Source organism: Prionailurus bengalensis, chromosome E2, assembly GCF_016509475.1.
Source record: "Prionailurus bengalensis isolate Pbe53 chromosome E2, Fcat_Pben_1.1_paternal_pri, whole genome shotgun sequence".
Lineage (NCBI taxonomy): Eukaryota > Metazoa > Chordata > Mammalia > Carnivora > Felidae > Prionailurus > Prionailurus bengalensis.
Genome location: NC_057352.1, coordinates 8,564,255 through 8,584,637, shown reverse-complemented (window position 1 = coordinate 8,584,637; position 20,383 = coordinate 8,564,255). Strand labels below are relative to the sequence as shown.

Below are 20,383 nucleotides of genomic sequence, written 5' to 3'. Positions count from 1 at the left end.
CCACGTAGGACTTTGTGCTGACAGCATGAAGCCTGCTTGGGATTCTCTCTCTCCCTCTCTCTCTCTCCCCTTCCCCCATTCAGTCTCTCTCTCTCTCTCTCTCAAAAATAAATAAACTTAAAATAAAAAAAAAAACATTAAAATCTTTTCTTAAAAAAATTTTAAATGTTTTTATTTTATTTTTGAGAGAGAGAGAGAGCACAGCAGGAGAGGGGCACAGAGAGAGGGAGACACAGAATCCGAAGCAGGCTCCAGGCTCCGAGCCATCCACACAGAGCCCAACGCGGGGCTTGAACCCACGAACTGTGAGATCACGACCTGAGCCGAAGTCGGCCGCTTAACCGACTGAGCCACCCAGGCACCCCAAAATTAAAATCTTGGAAACGAAATAAAAACACAAGTTCCAGTCCCCCACTATCTGCAAAGTTGCTTCCCATCACTTTACTTAACGGAAGACCCACACTGGTACCCTCCTGACACGAATCAAAAGAAATCCAAAGAGGGTTTCACTTTTACGAAATGCTCACTGCTCCTATGGTTTATGCCATTTCTGCTCATGACAGGTTTCACACGAACACTCCCGCTTTCAGATAGCGAGGGGAAGCTGTACACCTTTCCAGGCTTTTCCCCCCCGTTGCGTCAGTGAAACTACTTTGGCTGCTCAACCCTGTGCGTGGTGTCTCAGTGCTCATCTCAGCGGCCCTGCAGGAGTATTTGATTGCTCCTTATTGACAAACTTTCTTCACTGGCTCCCAGGGCAACACCTTTGGGGCTTCTTCCTGTTTCCCTGGTTACTCCTTTTCAGGCTTCACTGAGAGCTCTAGCACTTATCCCACGCTTCTGAATTTTGGAGTGCTCCGGGGTTGAGGTTTTGGTTGTCTTTTTTATTTATTTTGTTTAATGTATGTTGAGTTTTTCAGTAGTTTTATTTTTAAAATGTTATTGTTTATTTCTGAGAGAGAGAGACAGGGTGTGAGTGGGGGAGGGGCAGAGAGAGAAGGAGACACAGAATTGGAAGCAGGCCCCAGACTCTGAGCTGTCGGCACAGAGCTTGATGCGAGGCTCGAACTCACGAACCGTGAGATCATGACCTGAGCTGAAGTCGGATGCTTTAAAAAAATTTTTTTTAACGTTTATTTATTTTTGAGACAGAGACAGAGCATGAAGGGGGGAGGGGCAGAGAGAGAGGGAGACACAGAATCTGAAGCAGGCTCTCGGCTCTGAGCCGTCAGCCCAGAGCCTGACACGGGGCTCGAACTCACGGACCGCAAGATCGTGACCTGAGCTGAAGTCGGATGCTTAACCAACTGCGCCACCCAGGCGCCCCTGAAGTCGGATGCTTTAACCAATTGAGCCACCCAAGTGCCCCATAATTTTATTTATTTGATGCTTTTTAAAATTTATTTTGGAGAGGGGCGCCTGGGTGGGTCAGTCGGTTAAGCGTCCGACTTCAGCTCAGGTCACGATCTCGCGGTCCGTGAGTTCGAGCCCTGCATCCGGCTCTGGGCTGATGGCTCAGAGCCTGGAGCCTGCTTCTGATTCTGTGTCTCCCTCTCTCTCTGCCCCTTCCCCGTTCATGCTCTGTCTCTCTCTCTCTGTGTCTCAAAAATAAATAAAACGTTAAAAAAAATAAAAAATAAATAAAATTTGGAGAGAGGGTGAGCGGGGGAGGGGTAGCAAGAAAAGAGGACAGAGGATCCGAAGGGGACTCTGTACGACAGCAGTGAACCTGATGCTGGGCTTGAACTCACAGACCGTGAGATCTTCAGCTACTACCTCTGTGTCCATGGTTTCCAGGTTTCTGTAACCAGACCCTACGTCTCTCCTTAACTCAAGTCTCAACTGCCCCACTCGGTATCTCCTTCTGGATGTCTAATAAGCATTTTATTTATTTAAAAAAATTTTTTTAATGTTTATTTATTTTTGAGACAGAGAGAGACAGAGCATGAGCGGGGGAGGGTCAGAGAGAGGGAGACACAGAATCCAAAACAGGCTCCAGGCTCTGAGCTGTCAGCACAGAGCCTGACGTGGGACTCGAACTCACGGACCATGAGATCATGACCTGAGCCGAAGTCGGATGCTCAACCGACTGAGCCACCCAGGCGCCCCTCTAATAAGCATTTTAAACAACATTCACGCTCCAGTTCTGAGCTTGTTTGACACCTGATCTGTTTCTTCACCGTTTTCGTCATCTGTCCTGTAGCACAGAGGGTGACCCTGTAGGTTCTGTTCCCCAGCCCTCTGTGCCAAGCAGCTTTCCGCTGGCTTCAACCAATGGGAGGCCCAGGCAGGAGATAGACTGACGTGATAGACACAGGACATTTCCTGTACTCCCTCTCTGCTTCTCTGGAGGCGGCCAAAGCTCAGACTAGACAGACCTGCTTCCACCAGGTGACCTCAGTCCCTGGACATCACCACCTCCTCTGTTTGTCCTTCCAGCCTAGGGGTGGTTGTGGCCTCGTGCTGATGCTCATCTGTGGTTTCATCCTCTTTTGGCCCCTTACGTCCTCATCACCCGTGCAACCAACCCCTACATCAAATGTTCAAAGTAGTTGCTATGTTCTTGGGGTCAAGAGTGGCTTCAGGAAACAGAGCCCCAAACAGGGATTCTGGGATCGGGTTGCTCACCTGTTTGAGCTTTCATGAAATGATATCTTTGCAGGTAGAAAAGCGGATTACAGTTATCCCGGAACACATGGTCTCTAAGAGGATTGTAGAAGGGGTTTGGGGGCAGACAAATATGTTTCAATAGGAACAGTTCTTTCACTCAGTAACTGTGTATCCTTGTGTAAATAACTCATCCTCTGCGGCCTTCTGTCTTCCTTTGTATCTTAGTCAGTTCTGGTGGAGATAACAAAATACCATAGATCAGGGGCGCCTGGGTGGCTCAGTCGGTTAAGCGTCCGACTTCAGCTCAGGTCACGATCTCTCCTTCCGTGAGTTCGAGCCCCGCGTTGGGCTCTGGGCTGATGGCTCAGAGCCTGGAGCCTGCTTCCGATTCTGTGTCTCCCTCTCTCTCTGCCCCTCCCCCGTTCATGCTCTGTCTCTCTCTGTCCCAAAAATAAATAAACGTTAAAAAAAAATTAAAAACAAAATACCATAGATCAGACAGCTTAGACAACAGACATCTATATCGTGAAGTTCTGGAGTCTGGGAAGTCCAAGATCAAAGCCGAAGATTTGGTGTCTGCTTCCTCGTTTGCAAATGGTTGCCTTCTTTCTGTGTCCTCACGTGGTGAGAGGGGAGAGAAAGAGAGAGAGAGAAGGAAAGGGAAGATGGGGGAGGGGAGGGAAAGAAAGGGAGGGGATTGGGTCTCCTCTTAAAGGGCACTAATCCTGGGGTGCTGGCTGGCTCAGCTGGCAGAGCCTGCAACTTTTGATCTCACGATCAAGTCCCACGTTGGGTGTAGAGATTGCTTAAGAGTAGAAGCTGGCGGCTCAGTCAGTGAAGTGCCTGACTCTTGATTTCGGCTCAGGTCCTGATCTCACGATCCGTGAGATCGAGCCCCACATTGGGCTCAGTGCTGACATCACAGAGCCTGCATGGGATTCTCTCTCTCTCCCCCTCTTTCTCTGCCTCTTCCCCACTCGTGCTGTCTCTATCCCTCTCAAAATAAATAAAACTTAAAAAAAAGTACAATCATAAATACATAAATAAGTAAATAAGTAAGTAAGTAAGTAAATAAACGAATCCCATCATGGGGTTCATACTTATGGCCTCATCTCGACCTCCTAGCGGCCCCCACTCCAAATGTGATCGCATTGGGCATTAGGACTTCCACCTATGGATTCTGGTGGAAATAAACATATAGTCTATAGCACTCTGTAAAATGAGAATAATTATTCATTCTCTGAAGGGTTATTTATGTATTTACCGATTTATGTTTTTATTTTGAGAGAGAGCACACACACATGATCAGGGAAGGAGAGACAGAGAGAATCCCAAGCAGGCTCCACGCTGAGCTCAACCGACTGAGCCACCCAGGCACCCCTCTCTGAGTGTTTTTAGATCCCCCAGTTCCCATCATGTTGTGGGTACAACATTTTATTTTGAGAGAGAGAGAGAGAGAGAGACAGTATGAGCAGGGGAGGGGCAGAGAGAGGGAGAGAGAGAATCCTAAGCCAACGTAGGTCTCGAACTCATGAACTGTGAGATCATGACCTGAACCAAAATCAAGAGTTGGACGCTCAACCAACTGGGCCACCCAGGCGCCCCAAAAGAAGCCACTTTTAAAAATCTCACATCTACTAGCTTTTATCTATAAATCAATTGGGGAGAAGTAAATAGTATCTTAAAATTTTCGTCTTCATTTTTTAACCTTTTATCACTGGCATGCAGAAATAAATGTATTTTCTTATGTTCCCCTTTTGTTTAAGCTTCCTCGTTAAACACACTGATTTTAAGATTTTTTTTCTTATTTTTTAAAGATTGTTTTAAATGATTTTTTAAAGTTTATTCATTTATTATTTCAGAGAGAGACAGAGTGAGGGTGAGCATGAGCAGGGGAGGGGCAGAGAGAAGGAGACACAGAATCCGAAGCAGGCTCCAGGCTCCGAGCTGTCAGCACAGAGCCCGATGCGGGGCTCGAACTCTCGAAGGGTGAAATCGTGACCTGAGCCAAAGTTGGAGGCTCAACCGACTGAGCCAGCCAGACTCTCCAAGATTTTTTCAGTAATCTCTAGACCCAACGTGGGGCTCAAACTCATCACTCTGAAATCAAGTCACATGCTCCTCTGACTGATCCAACCAGGCACCCCTGAACTGACCTTAACTCTGCCCTTTTTTTTGTTTTTCTTTCTTTCTTTCTTTCTTTCTTTCTTTATTTCTTTCTTTCTTTCTTTCTTTTTTTTTTTTTTTAAGTAGGCTCCACGCCCAGTGTGGTGCTTGAACTCATGACCCTTAGGTCAAGGATGCTCAGGGCGCCTGGGTGGCTTAATCGGTTGAGTGTGACTTCGGCTCAGATCATGATGTCGCCATTCACGAGTTTGAGCCCACGCCCCGCATCGGGCTCTGTGCTGACAGATCAGAGCCTGCATCCCGCTTTTAGATTCTTTATATCCCTCTCACTTTGCCCCAACCCTACTTGTGCCCTGTCTGTCTCAAAAATATATATATATATATATATAAAAGAGTGGATGCTCTACCAACCGTGCCAGCCATGCATCCCAAAACTAATTTTTAATAATTTATAGATAGATTCCTTTGGGTTCTCTGTGATTCTCTATGTGTGCAATTATATAGCATCTAGAAATAATGATAGTTTCCTTTATTCTCTATCTTTGTACTTCTTTCCTTATGTTATTGCAATGGTGTTAGAAGAATAGAAGTTGAATGTTGGGTGTGCAGAAAGGGTAGTGATTGGAGGGGACATGACGGGGGCTTCAGTGGGTGCTAGTCAGGTTCAGCTTATCTTGGTTGTGATTGGAAACACAGGTCCATTTTATGATAATTTGTCATACACTTTTAATTTGCGAACTTTCCTGTTTATATTATCCTTCCATTAAAGGTTTAAAAATGGGATTACTATGCTGGTTTAAAATATGTCCACAAATTGACAAGGTCTCCAGAATACATCTACAGGAGTGCCTGGCGGGTTCCGTCAGGGGAGCGTGTGACTCTTGATCTCAGGGTTGTGAGTTTGAGCCCCATGTTGGGTGTAGAAATTACTTTAAAAAAAAAAAAGAAATCTTTTTAAAAAACTTTAATGTTTATAATTTATTACTGAGAGAGAGAGAGAAACAGGGAGAGACAGAGAGAGAGAGAGAGAGAGAGAGAGAGAGAGAGAGAGAGAGCGCAAGCAGGGGAGGGTAAGAGAGGGAGACACAGAATCTGAAGTAGGCTCCAGGCTCTGAGCTGTCAGCACAGAGCCCTATGTGGGGCTCGAACTCATGAACTGCAAGATCAAAGTTGCACACTTTCTACCCCCTATTTCCTTTCCAAAGAACTGTGCCATCATCAACAACTCTCTGGAAACCCCACTGGCTGAGGATCGAGTCACGGGGAGAGAGGCTCGTGCGCGGTGTGTGTGGGATTTACCAGCCCTCCTAGGGTGCCAAAAAGGAGAGAGATTTCATGCCAGCATGAGAGGCCATTTATTGTTCAGGGGCTGGGCCCCCATGTTTTGGGGGAGCTCCCCCACCGCTTCCTCCCCCCATCGTCCCTGTGGACCCCTCAAGTGGCAGGTTGCTGAGTTGATCGTGGAGGGAGCACATCTTCAGGTGTACATAGTCCAGAGTGGCCACCTTCTCCCTGTAATAACAGAGAGTGGGGGGCTGGTGCTGATGAGGCCAGATGCCAGGGGGCTAGAGTGGAAGAAGAGGGTGACTCAGGCCCTTTCCCCAAGACCTCACCCTCCTCCCACGCCCTCAGCCTCCTTCCTCACTCCGGCTTCATCTTGTCGGTCAGCAGCAGGTTCTTGGCCCGCAAGGCTTCGTCTTGGGCCAGCCGAAGGGTGGAGCTTAGGGCCTCTGCCCTGATGTGTTTGGCCAAGGCCTGGCGCTCCAGCTCCTGGGGAGAGGAGTGTAGGCGCGGCTGGGCTTGCCGGACTGGGCTGGGGGTGGAGGGGGAGCTGGATCGCGGCGGGCAAGGGTCATGGGGCCCACGGGGTCCACGTTCCTCCCCCAGGGTTTCCCATGATGCCTTGGACCTGAGACTGACCCCAGCATCCCACAGTGGGCTTTCCATATCCCATCATGTGCTGAACCTGTGGCTGTCCCACTGTCTGTCCCCTAACGTACTGCCCTTCTGTGTCCCAGCAAGCACACAACCAGCATCTAACATGTTGTCCCCTAATGCCCATGAACCATCGTGCATTTGATATGTGTCCAGGTCCCAGGATCCCATCATTGGTGAACTACATCCCCTAATTCGTTAAGACCCCGCATCTCTCTTAGACCAGCATCTCAGTTAAAATAATAATCCTCAGTCCTCTGGTTCCCTACATTCCACAACGTCCCAGGCCCCGTGTCCTCTCATGTATTAGTCCTATAGTCCTGCCACATCAGTGTCGTCTCACCCACTGCAACTTGTGTCCCATCGTACATTAGGCCAGTATCCCATAATACATTAGGTATCTGTGTTTCAGGATGTACACAGGCCTCAAGTTCCATCAGCTAATAGGCTGGGGCCGGTGGTGCAATACCTCGTGAAGAGCTGTAGTTCCATTTCCCATAATGCACTAGCTTACTGTGACTTGTATTCACTGGGTCCCCTGTCTGACCTCAATGATCCCATATGGCGTCCCTTAAGGTCTACAGAAAATCAGGCTTGTATTCCATGAAGCTGTAGACGAGCGGTCTGTCTCCTGTGTCCCACCATGCATCAGATCCAATGTGTCATCCACTGCCTTGGGCCCAAGTCCATCACCCTGGGTCCCATAATGACTGACCAGTGACTTACCACCCACCAGACTGCTTGCCTCTCCTCCCCACCCCGATGCATCAGATCCACGTGTTCCCCCAACACCTGCCACGAATGGTGTTTAGTGCTTCCCATCCTGCCACACATCAACAGTATCCTTGTGTCCGGGGCTCCCCTCCCGCCCCCCTGACCGAAAAGTGGGGCATGATGGCCTGTGGTCCCTGGTACCAGAATCTTCTTGTGTAGCCGCTGGCAGCTGGGGCAGGCGGGAGCCAGGCCCCTCTGCTTCACCTCGTCCACTAGGGGGGTCAGTGCTCGCTCCAGTAGCTGCTGCAGGGACTCGGTGGACAGCTGCTGCCCCTGGCTGAGGGAGGGGCAGTCACTGGGTGTAAGGAGCCTCATACCAACTCCATTCCCAGATGCCCCATAGCCACCTGCCCGGCCCCCACGCAGATGGGCTTCCACTATGCACCCACGCACCCTTCCCACCGTGCACTGGGGCCAACCTACAGTGCATCAGGTATCTTTTGATTTCCACAGTGTGGGTAATTCCCACAGTGCCCTGGGGGGTGCCCACTCCCAAAGGGTAGCAGACAGCCCTTAGTTCATGAAAAAAACCCCACATTTCCCATCATACACTAGTTAAACTTGAACCCGAATTGGGAGTTCCCCACTTCCTATTGCGGACCAAGCCTGGTATCCCTCCGTTCTCCAATGCATCAAGGTCTCAACCTTTCTCACGATGCAGAGAAACCTGGCCTCCCACCAAGTACTATATCCCAACCTTCCCACAATGCACTGGAAATCCAGGATGCTCAAAATGTATCATATCTTGTGTTCCACAAGACACTGACTTCATCTTGTGGGAAGGGGAGAAATCTGGCTCCCATAACGCACAAGGACTTCTAGCCTGTCCTAAAACGCATGGGGATACTCTCCCACCGTGAACTCCTCCCTATCCACTCCACCCCCTGCCAGAGTCTTGGCCAGTGCCCCAGCTCCTTCGATGGTCTGTCCTCAACGTGACCCAGAATGCACCACGCCCCGCCAGGCCCCATCCCCTTACCTGGCACAGCGGGCACAGGAGCCTTGGGGCGGCCGATCCAGGGTCATGGAGAGGTCAGACCCTCTTCGAGAGCTCCGAAATTGCCGCCCCAGCTCCTCCAGAATAGGTTTCATTGGGCCCAGCCCCTCCAGTTCGCTCCTCAGTGAAGCCACAGACACTGCAGATCGCTCCACCCTGAGGTGAGGGTAACCAGTGCTGCGAGGTAGCCTCTCCAACGGTTAAGTCCCCTTCGCACTTCACCCATTAGCGCAGCCCCTCCGTTTGCATCTAGTCTGCGATACTCCGGCCCTGCCCCGCCCCTCTGCGCTCTGATTGGCCTTTCCTTTGTGTTTTAAGTTCTGAAATGCCCCTCCCTGTTCTCCAATTGGCTTTCCCTGTTCCTACTTGGCTCCTCCCCTTATCCTTTTAAGGCATGGAACACAACGCTTCTCTAATTGGCTCCGCCCCTCAATCCTTATTATCTATAGCAAGCCACCCCCTCTTTCTAATTAGAGCTTCCACGTGCCAGGCTAGGGGCTCGACCTCTAGGCCCCAGCTGATGGGTCCATCCCTGACCTTCAAGGCCCCGCCCCCTGTTCCCTGGCCGCGCGCTCGCCTTGGTTCTTACAAGGTGCACAGCTCATCCGCCCGGCCCCGCAGCTCCTGTAGGCCCCGCGCGGTCTGCGCCTGCTCACGCTGCGCCCGCTCCCACTGGCCCAGGAAGCCGTCGAGCCTGCCGCCCAGGCCCCCGAGCAGCCGCAGGGCCTCCTGTACCGCCCCCTCCTCCTGATGCCACCGGGCAGTCAGCGAGGACACCTCCCTCCTGGAGAGGCAGAGGTAAGGAACGGGTCAGGGCTGAGGTTAGGACAGGTCTCCAACGCCCCCTCCCTGCCCATGGACCCACCCAGCTCCCAAATTCTCCTGTCCTGCCCATTTCTTGCAATCCTCTCACGTCCCTGTCCCCTTGTCGGGGGTCCTGGCCCTTCCCTTGTACTGCCACCCCCCCCCCCCCGCCAGCCCCATGCCATAGCTCCTCCAGACGCTGCGACCCTGAAGTTGGAGCCTCCGAGGACCTGTCCCCTACCCAAACCCGCCCACCCTAGTTTCACCAGACGCGGACCTCCCTTCCGCCAACCCTATACTCAAAACTCAGCTCTTTGAAGTCCGGCCTTTCCAGCTCACCATCCCCAACACCCTCCCTCCTGGGCTCCTGGAGCTCCATCGCATAGGCCCTTGTCCCGCTCTGATCTTCGAGGCTCCACCCTCGGGCCCGCCCATGTCAGGTCCTCGAGGTCTCACACCCTCGCACCCTTCCCACTTGCCTCAGCTCCTCAAGGCCGGCAGAGACCTTCTGCAACTCCTGCTCGCTCACGACGGGGCCCTCCCCCGCCCGCGGCCGCATTCCCCAACCGCCTGAGGCCATGCTGCGCGGTCGCGGAGGTTCGTTGGGGCTCCCCGGAGGGCCAGAGGAGCCAGGGGGCTGGGCGGGGGGGCCCAGGCCCTGCAGAGAGAGGCCAGCCTCCAGCTTCTGCTCCAGCTCCTGCAGCTCGGCCTCCTGCCTCCGCGGTGTCTCGTTCTGCAGCTGCTGCTGGAGATAACGCAGCTTCTCCTGGGCGGGGAAGGAAGGCGGGGTGACACCGTCCAGCCGCTTGCCTCCCACGACCACCTCCACCCGCCAATCTGCCCAATGACTCCCCGAGATTGGAAAGTAAATGGGTGGGGAAGAGAAGAGTGGGAAGCCCCGTTTCGAGTCTAGATGGACTCTCCATTGTTGTTGCTGGGGAGGACTGGCCCGTCTGAAATCCCACTCGCTTTAACCTCCGAATGCTTGCCTCCACGTCCCCATCCAGCCCTCCACCCCCACTCTGGTTCTCCGTGGGGCCAAATTCCAGCCCCTCCTGTTAGAACAAGTGAAGCTTTTCCAACATGGTGCTGGGAAATGAGTGAGAAATGGGGGCCGGACAGGCATTCCTGCTCAGAGTCGGACACGAGTCCCTCTCCAAGATCTGAACGCGAGTACGCATGGAGGAGCTTGAACGTGAACGTTGAAGGGGCGGTGGCGGTGGTGATGGGGGGCGGGGGTGGCTGGGCAGGAAGCCCCACCTGAAGTCTGCTTCAAGTACCTCTTGCGTCTGACCGTCTTCCCCAACCCCCTCCCCCCTCACCTCCAGCAGGGCGGAGTTCTGCTTCAGGACGTTGGTTTTTATTTCAGCGTCTTCCACCGACTGGGTCACCTTCAGGCAGTTCTCCTGGGTCAGAACACCAGGGCAGGGGCCCTGCCTTCCCATTCCAGTTCCCGCCTCCCAACTCTTACCCTCGCTAGTTCCATGGAGGCTCCCACCCCTCCTCTGAAACACACCTGCTTCCTCCAGTCTGCCTGGTTCCCTGGGCTTCAGGGATGGCTTCCTCCGTAGACCCCCCTCCAAGGGCTAATTTTCTCCACCCATCTCCTGTCCATGACTCTATTCCCCCTCACGTTTCCACCTTCTTCCTACTTCCGCTCCCTTCTCCCCACCCTTCTCTTGCTCGGCTGTGGCTCACCTTGAGTTGACAGCAGTAGCCTTCTAGTTCCTCCGCCTCTTGCCGCCTTCTCTCTAGATTCTCGCTCAGCACAGAACACTCACTCTGGAGCCCGGAAGGGAAGAGAGGTTAGCCAGGGCCACGAGGATACCCCATGGGGAGGAGAGGCTGGGTCTGGGAAGGACCCTTTCCCTTCCCAGCCTCAACCTTCCCAAGCAGGGCTGTGGGTGCACTGAGTTGGAGGAGAGCTCTAGGAGAGGAACTTGGCCGTGGAGGAAGAGGAGGTATGGGGGGGGGGGTCCCCACACCTGCAGCGTCTGCACGTGCTGGTTAACCCTGGTGGTCTTTTCCTTCAAGCTGGTGATGGAGTCTTTGGCACGGACCAATCCACTGTTGACCCCACTCTGGGGAAGAATGGGAGAAGGCAGGTCAGTGGGTATGTGGGAGTGAACCCCAACCCCCCAAAAAAGGTCTAGAACAGAGAGGAGGCAGGGTTTGCACCTCAATTTTGCCATGCAATGGCTGTGTGACCTTGGGCCGGGGCTGTACCTCTTTGATTCTTGGTACTCCTGTTCCATGAAACCAGAGGGTGGGCTCATTTTCTGCTTGGTGAATGGGAAGGAAAAGAAGTGGGATCCGGAAGGGAGTGGGGGTGGGGGTCAGGGGAGAACTCAGATCCATGGGAGATGGATGGTCTCAATTGAACCTTGAGAGAAATGCCCTTGGGGTCCACAGACATAAATAAGATGAACTATTAAAACACATGCTGTATTTTTCTCTCCAGGCACTGGAAAAAAATTTTAAGATAACCCACTTTCCAGATATAAGTGCTCACTAAGCACCATGCCACACACACACACACACACATTTCCTTTTCAGTCCTCTAAGCCACACCTTTTGAGGCTTTTTGGCCCAATCGGCAAGTGAGGAAAATGAGGCTTAGAGATACAATCCCCCCTTGAATTCCCAGGTACACAGCGCGTGAGATGGCCTTGTCAGATTTTAAACCCAGAGCCTTTGTTTTAAACCATGACACCACATAGCCTCTGATCATCGCCACCTTATATCACCAGAAAATACTTTAGGACTCATGCGAAGCAAACTGTGGCCCAAGAGGGATGCAGGTGGCAGGATCCACTGTCTACTCTTCCACATTTTTAGATGACTTAACCCGGCACACGACTGTCCAGGCAAAGACTACATTTCCCAGGCTCCCTTGCAGGTAGGTGTGGCCACACGACAAAGTTTCAGCCAATGGGATGTGAGTAGCAATAAGGTAGGCATTTTCCAAGTCATGCCTTTCTTAAAGGAAAAGAGGGAAAACATCCCCCCTTCTCTCTTCTTGCTGGCTGGAGTTCAAAGTTGGTGGCTAAAGCCAGAGCAAACATCTTGACCACCAGTTGCAGGACACAACAAGATAGAGAAGGCTGAGTCCTCAGTACTGTGGAGCTGCTGTACTCAAATTCCAACCACTGACCATGATGTACATGCGAGAGAGAACATCTTCCACCGTGTTTAGCCTGTGCTATTTTGTGTCTTTTTGTTACTGGCAGCCACACTTGCGACTCTATAGCTGAACCTCCAGAACACGGAACCTGTAACGCACTTCATTTGAAGAGTAAGCCTGCTACGCTTGTTGAGATTATTATGTGAGAGAGAAATAAAGTATCTTGCCTAAGCCAGTTACTTTGGTGTCCTTCACAGTTGCCGAACTAGTACGCAAAGAGAAAAGGGAGAACAAGTTTCCTCTATCTTAAGAAAAGGACAACATCACGTTCCTTGCATGATTGCTCTGGAGAAGAGGTGTGATGAGAAATATCGTATTGGGGCACCTGGGTGACTCAGTCGGTTGTGTCTGACTCTTGATTTCCGCTTAGGTCATGGCCCCAGGGGTGTGATTTCAGCAAAGGTCATGGCCCCAGGAGCCTTCATCAGGCTCCACATTCAGCATGGAACCTGCCTAAGATTCTCTCTCTCTCTCTCTCTCTCTCTCTCTCTCTCTCTCTCTCTCTCTCCCTTTGCCCCTCTCCCCTGATCTCTCTCTCTCTCTCTCTCTCTCTCAAAATAAAAAAATAAAAGAAAAAAGAAATATTGTATTAAGGCGACATAAGCAAAATGATGGATCCCCAAAATTCCACCCCTCCATAAAAACAATGAAAAAAACTGCCCAAACCTGTAAGACTCAAGTCCTTGAGAAGGTGTAACCATTATAAATATATATGCACCAAACAGAGCTTTAAAATGCATGAAAGAAGGGACGCCTGGGTGACTCAGTCGGTTAAGCGTCCGACTTCGGCTCAGGTCAGGATCTCATGGTTCATGAGTTTGAGCCCTGCGTCGGGTTCTGTGCTTGACAGCTCAGAGCCCGGAGTCTGCCTCAGATTCTGTGTCTCCCTCTCTCTCTCTGCCCCTCCTCCGTTTGTACCCTGTCTCTCTCTCTCTCCCTCTCTCTCAATAAAACATTAAAAAGAGTTTAAAATGTGTGAAACAAAACCTGACAGAATTGAAGGGTGAAATCGACAATTCAACAACAATGGTTGGGGACTTCAGCTTCAGTATCACACTTTGAGTAACGGACAGCACAACCGGAGAGAAAATCAACAAGGAGACAGAAGACCGGAAAACCACTACAAACCAGCCAGACCTAGCAGACGTCTGACAGACAGCCCTCCACCCGGCAAGAGCAGAATACACATTCTTCTCAAGTGCCCATGAGACATCCTACCTCGGGTCCAGGATGGACCCTGTATTGAGTCAGAACACAAGTCTCAATAAATGCAAAAGAACCGAATCATGCAAAGTATGCTTTCTGACCTCAGTGACCTCAGGAGAATGGAGAGTAGAAGTCGTTATCGGACGGGCACTTGGCTGGTGCAGTCAGTCGAGTGTGTGACTCTGGATCTCGGGGTTTTGAGTTTGAGCCCCGCGTGGGGTGTAGAGGTTACTTTAAAGTCTGAAGAAGATGAAGAAGACAGAGACAGAGGAGCAAGAGGAGGGAGGAAGAGGAGGAGGAGGAGGAGGGAGGGAGGGTATGAAGAGCTAGGACATCTGCATAGACCCATAAGAAGTAAAGCGATTGTGGCTCAGTCGGTTAAGCGTCCAGCTTCCCGCTCAGGTCATGAACTCCCAGTTCAGGAGTTCGAGCCCCGCATTGGGCTCTGTCGCTGACAGCTCAGACCCTGGAGCCCGCTTCGGCTCTCTGCCCCTCCCCCACTTCTCTCTCTTTCCCTCCCCCCACTTGTGCTCGGTCTCTCAAAAATAAATAAATGTCAGGAAAAAAAATTTTTGTAAATACAGTAAAACCTTGGTTTGCGAGCATAATCCGCGCAGGGAGACCTGCTTGTAATCCAAAGCGCCCGTACAGCCTAGTGAATTTCAAGAACCATTGGCTCAGTTGTGATCACGTGCCATTCGATGGCTCGCACTACTTGTATTGCAAGACAGCACGTTTATCAAGTATGAATGTATTAGAAACGTCTGCTCGTCTTGTGGATCACACCCAGAACCAGCTACTCGCCATCCAAGGCTTTACTGTATGCCCCTAAGTTCTTTGACACTTCTCTAAATGAGGAGACTTACCTGCCTCACTTGAATGTCAGCTGGACTTAGTGACCCTCGTCGCTAGTAGAATAAGGCAGAAGTGATGGTGTGTGATTTGAGAGACTAGTTCACAAAAGGAACCTTGGCTTCCTGCTTGCCCTCGCTTGCTCTGGGGAGTCACTGCCATGTCACAAGCAGCCCCTTGTGGGGAGGCCCATGGGACAAGGAAATGAACCTCCAACTAAGAGCCTTATGAATATGGAGGTGCAAACTCCAGTCCTGGTCAGTCCTTCGGATGGCTGCCGCCCCTACTGAAATCTTGACTCCAACCTTATGAGAAACCCTGAGCCAGAACCACCCAGCTAAGCCACTCCAGGCTGGTTGTTCTAAGTTTGGGGATAATTTGTTTCACAGCAGTAGCTAACCAATACACAAAGTGATTTTAAAAAATTACTTATTTTGGGGGGCGCCTGGGGGGGCTCAATTGGTTAAATGTCCGACTTTGGCGCCTGGGTGGCTCAGTTGGTTAAACATCCGACTTTGTGGTGGTTCACGAGTTCGAGCCCTGCGTCGGGCTCTGTGCCGACAGCTCAGAGCCTGGGGCCTGCTTCGGATTCTGAGCCTCTCTCTCTCTCTCTCTGCCCCTCCCCACTCATACCCTCTCTCTGTCTCTCAAAAATAAATAAAACATTAAACACATTTTTTTAATTGTTTGTTTTTTAGAGAGAGCGAGCAGGGGAGGGGCAGAGAGAGGGGGGGACAGAGGATCTGAAGCGGGCTCTATGCTGACAGCGGAGAGCCCGATGCAGGGCTTGAACTCACAAACTGTGAGATCATGACCTGAGCCGAGGTTGGATGCTTAACCAAGTGAGCCACCCGGGCGCCCCTGATTATTTTTTTAATTTTTATTTATTTTGAGAGAGAGAGAGAGCGTGCGCTAGCTGGGGAGGGACAGAGAGAGAGCACAAGAGAGAATCCCAAGCTGGCTGTGCACTGTCAGCACAGAGCCTGATGTGGGGCTCAATCTCACCAGCCGCCATATCACAACCTGAGCCAAAATCAAGAGTTGGACGCTTAACCGACTGAACCACTCAGGTGCCCCCAAAGTGATTATTTTTAAACTGAAGACCCAGAAGGTCTTGGGTTTCCTGTAGCTGTTCTGGAAAATAAAGGAAAGTAGGTCCTGGGGTCTACTCCGTTCTCCCACTTAATAGTTGTACGACCTCAGGGAGGGGACTCTTACCCTACCTGTCACATGGAGGTGAGGTTAATAGCTACCTTCCCAGGGCTGGTGGGAGGGGCACAGGCTGGCCTGTGGCCAATACTTCTTTGAGAAGGGGCCATTTGGGTCCCTGGGGGTGAGTCTTAGCTTCACTGAGAGCAGATCTGGGGGTGGTGAAGACAGGGCCTGTCGCCCTTGGCTGAGAAGCGAATGGCCTGATGGTGAGGGGGGATCCAGAGATGGGGACAAATCCCTCCTTGGCCACCCATAGGCTGCACCTTGGCCATCAACCCCCCCCCCCCCCTCTGAGCCTGCTTTGCCTTCCTTTGCCATAAAACAGGAATGATGCTACCTTGCTCAGATGGCAGTGAGGAAGGGTGGCCAAGATGGTAAGGTCAGTAAGGCAAGCTCAATGACTAGCGTCACCATTGTTGAAAGTAATGACAACAGGGCGGGAAGTTCCGGGAAGGGGCTTAGCACCAAGACCTCACGTAACCCCCAGGAATTCTGCCCTGTCCATCTTTGCGTTGCTCCTCCGACCTTCTCAGAAAGCAATACCACCATCTCTGTCCCTTTCCTGGCCTCGTAATGGTGTCGTCGCTTAAGACAGGAGCCCAAAGCTTCTGCTTCGTGTTCTCCTGCTGTTCTCTGTCGGGTCTGGGACTTGTCATCTCAGCCGGGGGCCCCAGGCACCCAGTTCTCTTCCTTCCTCTCTCCTGGTCCCTGCTCTCCCCCTGCCCCAAATATCTGTCCCCCAGTCTCTGTGGCCTCTGTCGCCCACCTCTGGATCTCTGTGCCCCCCCCCCACCAAGTTTCCCTCCCCCCACTCTGGTCTCTGTCCCCTTCTCTCTGGGTTTCCGCCACCTCCCCTCTGCCTGTCTCCAGCTTTCTCTCCTGTCGTAGCTCGGGTGCTGAATGCCAGGATGGGCTCTTGCTGTCCCCGCCCTACCGCTCCCGCCTGTGCCCCTGGATGTTGGCTGTCTTTACTGTTTCCATCTCGGAGAAGGAACCTCAAACTCCTGGGAGGCTGATGCATCCGCGCAGCCCCACCGCAGCCCATGGCTGCTTCGGGCCTTGCTCTCAGCAGGGCTCTTTCCCGGCTGTCACAATCCCCCCGGGGACGGGATGTGACTCAGAAACACTTCTGGTGGGAGGCAGGCCTCTGGAGATGCTCCGAGAGGGAGGACACTGCTCTGGCTGGGGGAGATGTCTCCGGGGCCACCCGTCCCACCAGGACTCTCTCTGCCCTGTTCCCTTCTTTCCATCTGACCCTTCCATCCCGGGCCCTCGCCCAGCCTCCTGTCTGGCCTCCCTGCCTCCAGCCTCCGCCTTCCAAACATCCCCACACCAGGTGCAGAGGAGTCGTCCAGGGCAAGAAGGGACCTTTGCATTCACACCACCTAATCCTGGCCCTGTCTCTTACAGGCTCTCCTACTTTGCTCAGGTCATTCCACCTCTCTGTTCCTCAGTTACTTGTGTTTCCATCTTTAAAAGAATTTTTTTTTTAATTTTGTTTAATGTTTTCTTTATTCTTGAGAGAAAGAGAGACAGAGCATGAGCGAGGGAGGGGCACAGCGAGAGAGGGACACAGAATCCGAAGCGGGCTCCAGGCTCCGAGCCGTCAGCACAGGGCCCGACGCGGGGCTCGAACCCGCGAACCGCAAGATCGTGACCTGGGCCGAAGTCGGACGCTCAACCGACCGAGCCCCCCGGGCGCCCCTCATCTTTAAACCAGTAATTATACCAGTTCCCTGACAGAACTTCTAAGAGAAGAAAACGAGATTCCCCACCACGGGGATGTGACCCAGTGCCTGGCACATAGTAGATTCCCATAGCACATGGGAATGGATTCAGAACTCCTGAGCTGCTCCTCTCCCCTACCCAGGAACCTTCAATGGCTCCCCATTGCCCTCAGGAGCACGCCCACAGTTCTCAGCCTGCGTGGCCTCTGCCCTCTCCACTCCAGCCTCGTCCCTCTCGCCCCCCCCCCACTCCAGCCCCAGAGACCTAACCCCCTCTCCCTGTCCTTTTCCACCTGCTGTTCCAGTTAGCTAGAACACCATTCTCTGTCTTCTGCTTGGGGGACACCTTCCTTATCTTCAAGATCCAGCCTCGGTGTTGCCTTTTCTGGAAAGCCTCCCTTGACCATGGCCGACGGGGCCAAGGCCACCCTCTTCAGGGCTCCCACAGTGACCTCTACTGTCCCCGTCAATGCAGGGTGCGCCCCCCCCCCCATCCACTCCTGAGACCGTCTCCACTACTTATAAGCTGCGTGACCTATTTGACCTTTCTGAGGCCTCAATATCTTCCTCCGTGAAATGGGGATAAGTGACAACCAGCAACACTGTTTCGGAGCCCGCAGCCGTGCTAAACGTTTTACAGAACGGGCTCCACTTCTTTGTCATGACCCCCTCGTGAAGCGGGCGTGGCTGCATCCAGAACGCTGTCTGGTTGTCCATTTGCTGCTCCTACACCAGCGCCTGGCACATCATAGGCGTTCAAGACCTATGTGTTGAAAGAGCAAACTCATGCATTTCCAGTTTTACAGATGAGGAAACTGAGGCTCTCAGAACATAGAAGGCGCTTAGGAAATGCTAGTGAGTCTTGTGAGCAACATTATGACCATGGTTGTCATTCGTGTAATTCTCAGAGTCCGTATCAAGCCCAGTTCAGCGCCTGGCCCGGAGGAAGCCTGGCCGGGGTGGAGGGTGGCAGGGAAGTTAAAGGATCAAACCGTAGGAGCGACTCGGTGGGCTCCGTTGGTTGAGGGTCCGACTCCTGACTTTGGCTCAGGTCATGATGTCGTGGTCCGTGAGTTCAAGCCCCGCATCAGGCTCCATGCTGACAACGCAGAGCCTGCTCTATGCTCTAGTCAGGAATTCTCTAAATCCCCCCTAGATCTCGCTCACCTCTCAGTTTTGCCCCAGATTTAGGTGATCCCCTCCGAGAACTCCTACTCAACCATCAAAGCCCGGTTGCGACAGCCGCCTCCTCCAGGAAGCATTCTCTGATATTCCCAGCCTGGTTTGAAAGTTATCACCGCAGTCTGTCTCTGCCAGCCCCACCAGACCGGGGGTTCCCCGAGTTGAGAAACCTGGCCTAACTCCTGCCTGGGACTCCAGCCTCACCCAGAACATTTGGAAGCGAGTGAACGAACTAAGGAGACCAATTCCCTAGGCAACAGGCATCATTCACCCAGGATGGGACTGATTCAGGGCTGGCTTCGTGGTTAGGGGAGGAGGCGGCGGTTCCTCTGGGCCTGGAGGATGACCAGAACTTTCTTCCTCCAAGTCAAGAAGAGCCCCCCGCCCCCCCTCCTCAGTATTTGTCTACCACCAGGGCGAAGACCCTAGCCTTCCCCAGCCAGGGCCCCTCACCAGTATTTCCGAGATGTCTGGGTCATCCGAAGCCCAGGGTAGAGTGGGGGAGGCAGGGGGCACCGGCAGTGCAAGCGGGCCACTGTCCTCTGTGGTTGAGTCTGTCCCTGAGGAGTCAGTGGGCTCCGTCGCGGCCAGGTTGAGCAGTGACACATTGGTGCAGGCGGAGGACCTCTTGAGGTTCAGGCACCAGTGCATTGGCTTGTGGGACATCCGAGGCTCCACCCTGTGCAGGAGAGACGGGCAGGGGGCTCGAGATACAGCCCCAGTGGGTCCGGTGCCTCCTGCCTCCCTGTCTCCACACCGCCTGCCCTCTCTGACTGCAACCTTATCGTCCACTTTCTTCGTCCTCCTCCCTCTCTGCTGCCTGCTTTCTCCTCCCTCCTTCCACCCTCCCTCGCTCCATCCCCACGACCCTCTTCCTCTCTACCTCCCTCTGCTGCTCACCACCGTCTGGCCTGGCCCTCGGTTGCCCCCTCCTCGTCTCCCCCTCCCCTTCCTCCAGCACCCACGGTGGCACTCATGCTCTGTTGGAGGCAGTGCCGGGCGCTAGGACCGTCCCCGACAGGGTGCGACGAACCCACCCGTGGAACGACACGGCCTTCTTTTTCTTCGTGATCCCCTTGGCCGGGGTGCTCACCCCCTCAGGGGCCTCGGGGACCAGCTCGGAGTGGCTCTCCACCCCCGCTGGGGGGTCCCCGGCCTCATGGATCTCTTTGGATTGCCAGATTGTCTTGACCACCACGCTCGCCATGGCGTGTGGGGGGGCCCCTGCCCCCGGGGACTCTTTCCTCTGAGACTCTCCACCTACTCTGACCGCTGACCCTCAAAGTCCCTGTCCTCCCAGGCCTGCCTCATAAAGGACCCAACCACTGGGCCCCAGTAAGGGGGGGGGGTGCATAGGGGTAGGAGAAGGCACTGGCCAGTGTGTTCCCCCAGGGGTCTCCCTGAACACTTCTGGTTCTACCAGATATGTTCCTTCCATTAGAACCACAATGCATTTCTCCATTCTAGTCCAGAACTTACAATGGATGGGCCCACTGGCCCTCGGGAGAGGTTCAGCTTCCCTTCCCCTGAGACTGTGGGTTCATCCGGCCCCTGCCCGCCACCCTCCCCCCACCCCCCATGCACACTTGATTCTTCACGCAATACCCTGGATTCGTGGGGTACTCTGGGGTCTGGGTCCCGCTCCTTGTGTCCCGCTGCTGGGGGATCCAAGATTCTGGGGGGGGGGGGGGGCTGCGCCGGGGCAGGCAGGGAACAGACAAAGAAACAAGAATTTGGTTGGGGGACGCTGGGGGTAGAGGTGGAGCGTAGGAA

The 20,383-nt window shown here is 53.1% G+C and overlaps 1 protein-coding gene and 1 long non-coding RNA gene across 10 annotated transcripts; one reads left to right on the top strand and one right to left on the bottom strand.

Moving 5' to 3' along the window:
• Nucleotides 1-6,068: 6,068 nt before the first annotated feature.
• Nucleotides 6,069-19,967, bottom strand: TSKS (testis specific serine kinase substrate). 9 transcript variants are annotated; one of them, XM_043598504.1, is made up of 11 exons: nucleotides 19,648-19,967; nucleotides 19,064-19,289; nucleotides 11,233-11,328; nucleotides 10,946-11,029; nucleotides 10,570-10,680; nucleotides 9,727-10,013; nucleotides 9,033-9,227; nucleotides 8,426-8,599; nucleotides 7,588-7,723; nucleotides 6,351-6,550; nucleotides 6,069-6,249 (listed from the first exon to the last, which is right to left on the bottom strand). In XM_043598504.1, the coding sequence occupies exons 1-11, from the start codon at nucleotides 19,815-19,817 to the stop codon at nucleotides 6,093-6,095; spliced, it is 1,836 nt and encodes a 611-aa protein (XP_043454439.1). In that variant the 5' UTR covers nucleotides 19,818-19,967; the 3' UTR covers nucleotides 6,069-6,092. The 9 variants fall into 9 exon arrangements, with proteins under 9 accessions (XP_043454439.1, XP_043454441.1, XP_043454440.1 ...); XM_043598506.1 differs by having other exon boundaries at nucleotides 10,570-10,638; XM_043598505.1 differs by having other exon boundaries at nucleotides 10,570-10,653; nucleotides 19,648-19,965.
• On the top strand, nucleotides 9,130-12,606 carry LOC122493848. The gene is made up of 5 exons (XR_006300049.1): nucleotides 9,130-9,241; nucleotides 9,987-10,657; nucleotides 11,282-11,352; nucleotides 11,998-12,146; nucleotides 12,478-12,606. It is a non-coding gene; the product is annotated as an uncharacterized LOC122493848 (long non-coding RNA).
• Nucleotides 19,968-20,383: the final 416 nt, after the last annotated feature.

Excerpts from the sequence above, each read along its gene's own strand:
- TSKS (XM_043598504.1), bottom strand. The coding sequence starts at position 19,817 with ATGGCGAGCGTGGTGGTCAAGACAATCTGGCAATCCAAAGAGATCCAT. Across the intron at positions 11,329-19,063 it reads CAGACATCTCGGAAATACTG|AGTGGGGTCAACAGTGGATT; the intron begins GTGAGGGGCCCT and ends ATTCTTCCCCAG. Across the intron at positions 6,551-7,587 it reads GGCTACACAAGAAGATTCTG|CCCAGTCCGGCAAGCCCAGC; the intron begins GTACCAGGGACC and ends CTCCACCCCCAG.